This window comes from Phocoena sinus, chromosome 13, assembly GCF_008692025.1.
Source record: "Phocoena sinus isolate mPhoSin1 chromosome 13, mPhoSin1.pri, whole genome shotgun sequence".
Classification (NCBI taxonomy): Eukaryota; Metazoa; Chordata; class Mammalia; order Artiodactyla; family Phocoenidae; genus Phocoena; species Phocoena sinus.
In genome coordinates, this window is record NC_045775.1 from 85,117,686 (window position 1) to 85,127,142 (window position 9,457).

At 51.1% G+C, this 9,457-nt stretch overlaps 1 protein-coding gene across 1 annotated transcript in view; it reads right to left on the bottom strand.

Annotated features, from left to right (window-relative positions):
* The window catches only part of RFX8 (RFX family member 8, lacking RFX DNA binding domain), a 61,842-nt gene extending 52,857 nt beyond the window's left edge, over positions 1 to 8,985 (bottom strand). Inside the window, 2 exon segments of the mRNA XM_032652275.1 lie at positions 2,029 to 2,156; positions 8,901 to 8,985. Coding sequence (XP_032508166.1) covers positions 2,029 to 2,156; positions 8,901 to 8,985 — 213 coding nt within the window.
* Between the last annotated feature and the right edge of the window lie 472 nt (positions 8,986 to 9,457).

The following is a 9,457-nucleotide window of genomic DNA, read 5'->3' on the forward strand; positions in this document are numbered from 1 at the left end:
TTGCTGCCCAAGCACTTTAACCAGCTGTGGGACCCTCCACCGTTATCACTCCTGGTTTGCTCCTTGACTTCTAATGCTACCAGCCTCTGCTGATGGCTATGACACAAGACAAAGCCTCAAAGATGCCAACTGTTTCCTCCCACCCACCTGTCCTCCCTGTGGGCCTCTCTCGCCTAAAGACCATTACAGTGTGGGACCCTGGGGCAGGTGGTCACGGACAGCATCACGGGAATCACAGGACAAGCAGCCACCTTGGGAAGCTGTGAAGTGGTGGCAGAAGCTGGCTTCTGGGAAGGGGCCTGGAGCGGCCCAGTGCGGAGAAGCAGCGTCCCAGTGGTTTACATACGGATACACCAGAGGGAGAGAGAGGAGATGCCTGGTGACGTAATCTAGTCATGGGCTGTCTCAGAGGGGACCCACCAGCCACACGCGGCCACTGAGCACTTGAAGTGTGGCTGGTCCGAACTGAGACGGGCTGCACATGTGAACTGAGACGGGCTGTACATGTGAACTGAGACGGGCTGTACATGTGAAATGACGTGTCAGAGTTTTGAGATCTAGCACGAAGAAGAGAATGCAAAAAACAACGCGTTCATTTTTAAATACTGATTCCAGGTTGAACGACAGTATTTTGAATATTTTGGGTTGAATTTGAAAGTTATAAAAAATTAATTTCACCCTAAAAAAACTTTTAAAATGAGGATCTAGAATATTTAAAATTGTATCTATGGCTCCTATTACATTTTTACTGGGTAGTACTGGACTAAATTCTATGAGGCCCACTCCAACTTCTTGCAGTTGGATTAAATGAGATATCCCTTTAAAAAAATTCTCCTTTTAACTTGTCTTGTCTATTCCTGAAAACCGGATTGAAAATAAATAGGATGCAATATACGATTGAAAGTTATTATTGTTAATTTAATAACAATTAAGCCCCGTGATTCTATCAATTCTTTCCATCAGCAAATCCTATTGGCTCCGTCTTCCAAATACACCCAGATTTTGACTCCTCCTCACGACATCCGCTGCTGCATCCCTGTCCACTCCCTGCACGCCTGGGCTCCTCCCACCTCCCTGAGTTGTCTCTCCCTGGTCTCTGCCCTCCAGCCACTGCAGCCTCCTTGCTACTTGAGCCCCCTCCTGCCTCAGGGCCTTTGCGCTGGCTCTGTCTGCACTGCTCTTTGCTCATATAGCCCCATACTCACTGCCTCATCTTTTGGAAATCTGGACTCAAATGTTACTTCTCAGGGAGGCCTTCCCTGTTTGCCTTCCCTCAAATTACAAGTCCTCCCCTAAAACACACACACACACGGTCCTTTCCTCCTTCTGCTCCATTTAGCATCTATACCACCTAAGAGACTATATATTTTATCTTCTTTATCTCCCTCAACTATAATATAATAAATGTAGTAAAGGCAGGAATTTTTCTCTGTTCTGTTCACTGTTGTACACTCAGCACCTAAAACAGTGCTGGCACATAGCAGCTGCTCAATAAATACGTTAGATGTGGAGGGTCTCAGATAGGCCATCCTTGTGCTAACGTTTGCTTTTTTTTGCGTGGTCTAAACAAACCCCTAACAGAGTTCTTAACCTCCAGAGGAAACATTTGAGTGCCCGTGAGTTCCCTAGGAACAACCGAATTGTGGGAAGCATAAGCTGTCTGACACGACAAAGTGGCTCTTTGAGCTTGTGGGGTCCTGAGCTGTGGCATTTCTATGCGGGGAATAATGGCCCAGCAAGCTGGCTGAGAATTGGGGGTATCTGAGGCTGCCATAGCTGCATTCTCTTGGGTGAATGCCACCCCACCCTTGAACTTTCCTGGCCCCTCACTATGAAGTATGGACAAAGGACGGAATGGCCTTCAGATGGAGATGAGGACGTATGTTAGCCCTCAGGCTGGTTCCCAGGGTGAAGCCAGTTATATCCACTGGGAAGCCATCGGACCACACTAAATCCCAGCATTTCCTCATCATTAACTTGCATGCTTTTTGTACTCAGTGGACATGTATTTTTATCTTCACAACCTACCTTCCCAAACGTGGCTGGGTTGACTTGGTTCTGAGCATTTTGCCTGCAGGTCTCCATGTAAATCTCATACATGAGGCAGCGAGGCACACACACCGCACCCTTCGCAGATGCAGAAGGTGTCAACCAACCTGGGGGCGGGGAGGAAGAAGAGCGGGAAGAGAAGGTTGGCCTCAGTTTTTCTAGAGTGGGACACTTTGATGAGGGGCAGACGCAAACAAGGGACCCAACAAAATGAAATACGCTTACTTTATCGAATGCAAAGTCTCACCCGCTGGCATCTGTAATGTGCTCAGGCCAGAGTTAAGAATATTGATGTAGACTATGGTGAGGCTTTGTTGTTGTTTTTCAATCTTTCTGGCGTACAGGCGTATTAAAAAGAAGCCCAAATTAATGGGCTCAGGAGACGCTGCTTCGTGTAACTTTGTAAAGGTGGCAGCCAAGGTCTCTCACTGTGACGTAGAGATTTACTCGCTAAAACACAAAACAATGCCCCACCCCCACCCCTTGTAGAGTTGATCACCCAGCTGGAGCCCATGTGGCTTCCTAGGACCCAGGACAGGCGTGCACAGCTCCTCCCCCCTCCCCCCACCCCCGAAGCAGTCATTTGCACGACTGTTAAACCCGATTGATTTAGGGCGGGGCCACTACATTTTGATTCTTTAAATTGTAATGAGATGGAAGATGGAAGACACCAAGGGACAGAGAGGCAGGCCACCCTCCCTGCCCTTTACTTCCTGTTGGGTGCAGAGCTTGGAAGCGTTCAGATGTGATCTGCAGCCCCCAGGGCCCTGCTCGGGGTGGGACCGTCAATGGCCCAAATGTTCCTGGGCCCCGGGGCAGGTGGGGTCCCCTGGCAACGAGGGGCTGTGCCCGTGGCTCACAGCCCACAGTCCAGCCCCGAGGGGACCGCCAGGTGCCTGTTCCAGCAGCAGGATGGGAGTGAGGGAGCAGGTAGTGCCGGTGACTGGGCTCAGAAGGTGTGGTCCACACTGACACCCAGTCACAGCCTTCCCTTTTCTGGTTGGGGACAGACTGGCAGGTTTCTCCTCATTCTTTTAAAGAAATACATAAAGCACGCCAGCATAGTTTTTAAACTATGAAGAATTCTTTAGCAGGGAATTTACCAACAGTGCATCTCCTCCTTTCTTACTGATGACCTACAGCTTATTTTCTGGGCTGAGGCAGGCTGAGGCCTACATTTACTTTCCTCGAGAGCAAGAGACCACAGTTGTTAACCCCACCTGCTTCCTGGAAGGAGGAAAAGTCAACATATGGTGGACGGCGGCGGGGTGAGGGGAAGCTGTGGCCCTGTATTGGTTTCCTCAGGTAACCAATTACCATAGGCCAGGTGGCTTAAAGCAACAGAAATATATTCTGTCACAGTTCTGGAAGCTGAAAGTCCAAATCAAGGTGTCAGCCAGGTTGGTTCCTTCCAGAGGCGCGGAGGAAGCGTGTGCTCCATGCTTTCCTCCTGGCTGCCGGTGGCTGCCAGAAACCCTTGGCACTCCTTGTCTTGTAGACGCATCACTCTAGTGCCCTCGCCTTCACCTGGCTGTCTCCTCGCCTCTTCTCTTTTTTTTTTTTTTGGCTGCGTTGGGTCTTCCTTGCTGCGCGCGGGCTTTCTCTAGTTGCAGCGAGCGGGGGCTACTCGCTGTTGTGGTGTGGTGGCTTCTCTTGTTGCGGAGCACGGGCTCTAGGCGCGTGGGCTTCAGTAGTTGTGGCACGTGGGCTCAGTAGTTGTGGCTTCTGGGCTCTAGAACACGGGCTCAGTAGTTGTGGCGCACAGGCTTAGTTGCTCCACGGCATGTGGGATCTTCCCGGACCAGGGCTCGAACCCATGTCCCCTGTACTGGCAGGCGGATTCTGAACACTGAGCCACCAGGGAGGTCCCTCCTCGTCTCTTCTTATAAGGACGCCCATCACTGGATTTAGGGCCCACCCTAATCCAGTGGGGCCTCCTCTTAACTGGTTACATCTGCAAAGACCCTATTTCCAAACAAAGTCACGTTCTGATATTCCATACAGACATGCATTTGTGGGGGTGGGGGGCACCATTCAACCCAGTCCAAGCCCAAGGAGGGCATTTTCTGAGACTCTCCCGTAGCATCAGGGTGGGAACCTGACACTTTGGACACCTCACAATGGATTAATTACAGCTGCTGGGACACCAATTATTTGCTTCATGGTTGAACACGGGGTAATGTCACTGGTGGTGTGTGGGGCAGTGGCAAATTCACAGATCCATGAGATATTGATATTTATTTTATTAAGACATTTGCTGACATATAAAAAACCGGCATGTGAAGTGTCACAGGGAAACACTGGCTAAGTTTGGGGAGGGGCAGCAAAACGTGACCAACATTAAGTACAAGCTCACTTTTGTTTATTCGTAGCCACTTCCGGTGTAGCCATGGAATGGTCTCCTTAAAAAAGAAATGCGCAAAATACTCTCCAAAATGAGCTTGGGTATAAACTTTTGCCAGTTGTTCTTCCTTGTCACTGAAATTCATGTGCTCTGGGCCTCTTGTCCTCCTATTTCAAAATGACACTGCTGAGTCTGACGGCCATCTGAGTGGACAATTAAGACCAAATTACACCATCAGTGATATCCCACCAAGGTCCAGGACCAGAGTCTTTTCTCCGCCCACACTCAGAGAAAGGGCTTCCTCCTGGTTGCGAGCCCAGCGCCAATGCTTGGTACTTTTGCTGCTCCAGGAGATTCAGCCCAGGGCCTTTCATCTTCTCCCCAAAGTTCACAGCCAGATCTCACGGATGGCCCATGGGAGGAGGCAGCACACACTAAGTGGACAAGTGGAAGGTCCTGTAAGAGCGTCTATGATCAGATGGTGCCTTTACTTCGGCTTAAAGAGTACGTGCTTTTGCATTTAGTCTCCACGCCCAGAGGAACTTACGACCGTGACTCTGACCCAGGGCTTCAAAGCTCACAGACCCAGGTGTAGGTTCTGACTCTGAGATGTCTCTTGGAGTTTTTGTGATGAGAAATCCAGGCATGGGATGTGGCTGGTACACTGGCTGGCACACGGTGGCTCTGTTATCATTTTTACGTCCACCTCCAAAATCCTGAATGGAAGCAAGAAAGGCGTCCACGTTGGCAGACCGGCGGCCACGTTGGCAGACCGGCGTCTCCGTTGGCAGGACCGGCAGCACAGAAGCACCCACTGCAGGTGAGCCTGACTTTGAACTACACGTGGGTCCGGTGGGGGGGCGCGATGAGGATATGCAGGCAGTAGGGCTGGCCAGGACTCCTGGCAGGTGAGATGGGCCAAGGCTTGCTTTCACACGGAGCCACCAATACGGTTTTTGGCGATACATGATTATACATGACTATAAAGCCTGTCCAAGGCTGGAGTCGATCACCTTCCCCAGGTCTCACTATCAGACGAAGCTGACAGCTAAGATCTTGAGAACCTCATGGCGCTCTCCTCGTTTCGAGTGATGGACAATCCAATCATTGCCAACTTCAGAGCACCCACCCCGGGTCCTGCAGCGCTCACATTTCTGAGGGCTCCTTTTCCTCATAAAGAAAAATGTAACACTGGGAGTGACTGTACCCTTTGATTCAGCCTGATCAAAGGCTATTACGAATTCTGTACCTTTCAAAGTAAATTTCCACCTTACGGACCACAAGAGTCTGCAGAAATCTGAAAGCCGTATTTATATGCAGGAGACAGTTACTTGGTCTACAGCCAGGCTCCGCGTGCGTAGGGTTTAGGTGACATTTAGAATTTTTGCCTGAGGTCTGAGCCAGGGGTCCCACCTGTCCGACCTGCCGGATCTGTACCCGCAGCGGAGGAAGTCAGGTCACTTCATCCTTCTGTGCTCCTCAGAGGTCTGACCACTTCTCTCCCCATTTCTACAATCCTTCCTGTCCGTGAAACAGAAAACTTCTAGTACTTCGGTTTCCAGAGGCGGGACCTTTCTTCCTCCTTGCGGGACCTTTCTTTGTCCTTGGAGAACTTATCACAAGTTGGTGGCAGAGGCGCTGAAGTCTCTAAGGAACATTGGAAGCCCAACCAGGACTGACTGGGAGATGAAACAATGAATATGCTAAAACCTGAGCGTTTCTTTCACGCGACAACAATCAGCCCCTCCCTGGGCTTTCACTCAGAAGCCTGAGCTGTTTCTGGGCACCTGGACACCTCACGCGCCGGTACCCACTGCCACTCTTCCAGGAAGCTGGTCTCCTTGGCCATCTTCTAACACCTTCCAGGACGCCTAGCTCTGTTACAAACCGAGGGGCTCTGCTGTGTTTGGTTTTTTAAAAATTGTTCATGTTTTAATTCTGGTAAAATATACGTCACATAAGATGCACCATTTTCAAATGCAGAGTTCAGCGGCATTAGGTACCTTCTCACTGTTGTGCAACTGTGGGTGCGTCACCATCCATCCAAAGAATTCTGGTTGTCTCGCAAAACTGAAACTCTGTACCGGCCAGAAACGCTACTCCCTGTTCCCTCTCCCCCAGCCCCCAGCAACCACCACTGTCCTTTCTGTCTCTATGAAGCTGACTCCTCTTGGTGCCTCATATAAGTGAAATCACATACTATTTGTCCTTCTGTGACCGGCTCATTTCATTTCGCATAATGTCTTCAAGGTTCGTCCATGTTGCAGTCCGTATCACAATTTCCTTCCTTTTTATATCTGAATAATAGTGCGTTGTACGTATAGACCACATTTTGTTTATCCATTCATCTGCTGAAGGACACTTGGGTTACTTCCATCTTTGGCTATTGTGTGTAACGCTGCTCTGAACATGGGGATGCGAATATCTGTTCCAATCCTTGCTTTCAAGTCTTTGGGGCATATGCCCAGAGGGGGAATTGCTGGATCACATGGTGGTTCCATTTTCAATTTTTTGAGGAACCACTAATCTATTTTCCACAGTGGCTACACCAATTTACGTTCCCACCAAGAGTGCACGAGGGTTCTAATTTCTTCACATCCTCACAAACACTCGTTATCTTCTATTTTTGTTTGTTTGATAATGGCCATCCTAACCAGATAATGGCCATCCTAACCAGCGTGGAGTGGTTGCAGTTGTGTTTTTAATGCCAATGTTCAAACCACCAGCACCAACTGAGACAGGCTGGGACCTGGGACCCTTTACCAGAGTGCTTGCCCCAGACAAACGTCTCCCAGAGCATCAGAATACAAAGAAACTATTGACATAAGGGACTACACGTAACTGCATGCACATGCAGCTGGGGCAAATTATGAACAAGAAGATTCAAAACCGTCAAAACCCAACTGCCACTTCTGAGGAGCTGGGAGCAAAAGCAGGGTCCTGCACCTGATCCCTGCGCACAGCACCACCAAGCGGGTGGGCACGCCACCTAAGCCCCGCCCCCCCAGCCCGACAGCCCGCCCCCCTCGGAGAGCAAGCAAGGGGACCTGTTACTTGTTTCCGCTCCCTCTTGCTGTAGCGCGGGTCCCAGTAAAGCCTTGCCTGAATTCCTCTTCTGGAGTCTTATCAACTTCTATTGATTAAAGAGTCCAGGGACCCAGGTGGGTTGCACAGTGACCTCTCAAGCATCGCACCTCATAGATGGGATGCCTAAAGAGCAGTCTTCCAAGGGAAACTCTGCCCCTCCTCACTTCCACGGCCCCGCCTCACCCCACCTGAAGAGCATAACCTGGCCCCCTGGGTCCGAGGCCTGCAGGGACAGGAGTCTGTGAGGCAGGACTTGAGTACCATCCTAAGTGATTTAGGGCATCTGCTTTGCGGGCAGCCTGCACCGTCAGTTCGCAAATGACCTGAGGAGAACATCTAGGTATTTTCTGAAACCCTAAGCATTCTTTCGAGTCTCTCGACTTATTCAGGTCCTAGAAACTCTCATTTACTAAATGCTGACCTGAAACTTGAAGGTGCAGATATGCTGAGGGGTCTAAGTGTGAAAGAAGTAGAGCCCTGCTGTGCAACACTGTGTGTGCTGTGGTTTTTTGGTTTTTTTAAAAAAATATTTTCAGAATTATTTAAAAATATTTATTCTTTTGATTTCTCTTACGCAAGGGAAAATACATCAAAAATTTTCTTTTGGAGGAAAGGGGTGACGATTTAGGCCTTTTTGGGTTCTAATCACGAACACTCCCCTTCATTTTTCTATTTCACTCATTGAACTTTTTCAGAAAGTATTTCTTTCTTGAGAAATACTCCTTAAAACTTAAAAAACGAAGTAATCAGCTATCTACTAGTTATTCACCTTCTAAAACGAATGTTTTAGGACTGGTTTCAATTATTTTCCTATTTATGAAGCGCTACAAACCCATGAGTTCATCAGTCCCAAGGGCTGATGATAGTTTTCTTTCCAGCTTTTTCTTCCTCTATTTAAATGGCCAGAAGTGTATTTCTCAAACGTGGAATGCATTGTTAGAGCTAAAAACTGCTTTGCTTTAAGTTAGGAAACATCCCATCCTGGATCGCACACTGAGAGAAAACATTTCCTCTCCTGGCCTAGCCCTCGTGCTTTCAGATGTATATGTAAACCCAGGCCCACCAACAAGCCCCCCGGTGGAGGGCAGGCTGGATTGCTTCCCACGGGAAGCGTGACCGACAGGGGAGGCCCCAAGGTGGGAAACCCACACTGCCCCATCGTGTGTGCGTGTGTGTGCGTGTCCAGTCCCATCCCAGCCAGCATGAAGAAGCGCTGGTCCTGCGTGTGAACGGCAGTCCTTTTGAGCCTTTTACCAGGGCCCCGGGGGCGCAGGCGGTCGCCCCTGGCACTTGGTCCGAGGTCCTGGGGACAGCAGCCGAGGGAGCCACGCTCCCCTTCCTCGCCCCCCTCGCCCCTCCCATCCTCCGGGGCGGTCCCGGGGCGGTCCCGGTCCCGCCGCGGTCCCGCTCACCCGCTCACCACTGGATGATGCCGCCGTGTAGGCCCCGGCCGCGCCCCTGCAGCCCGCGCCGCCCGACGCGGAGGCCGGCACGCCCTCGGCCATGGCCAGAGCCGCCCGCGGCACCAAGGCGGCGAGCGGGCGGAGTCACCGCACCGTCCGGCCGCCGCCGCTCCTGGGTGTTTACTTTAGAGCGGGGCGCGCTGGGGCCTAGGGGGGCGCATGGGGGCTTAGGGGACCGGCCGGGAACGTGAGCGGGGCGGGGCAGGGCCACGTGGCGGCGTGGGGCGCGGGGTCGGAGGAGGGCGGGAGAGCTCGTTTGGGGGCGGAGCTAGGGCGCGTGCGGGGCAGCCTGGGGGCCACGCGGGCCTCGGGGATGGCGTCGGGCCACGCCCTGCACCTGCTGTGCGGGTTTGGGAGGCGGCGTCCTCTCTTACAGGATCAAAAGCTCATAGGACAGAAACACAAGTGCCGCTCTTACAAGCAATCCAACAGGGAAACAACAAAGAAAAACCAATGGGCGCACACATTTTAAGTCAGGTCACGGTGTTTGGTGAGCGGTGGTCGTCAACCTGAC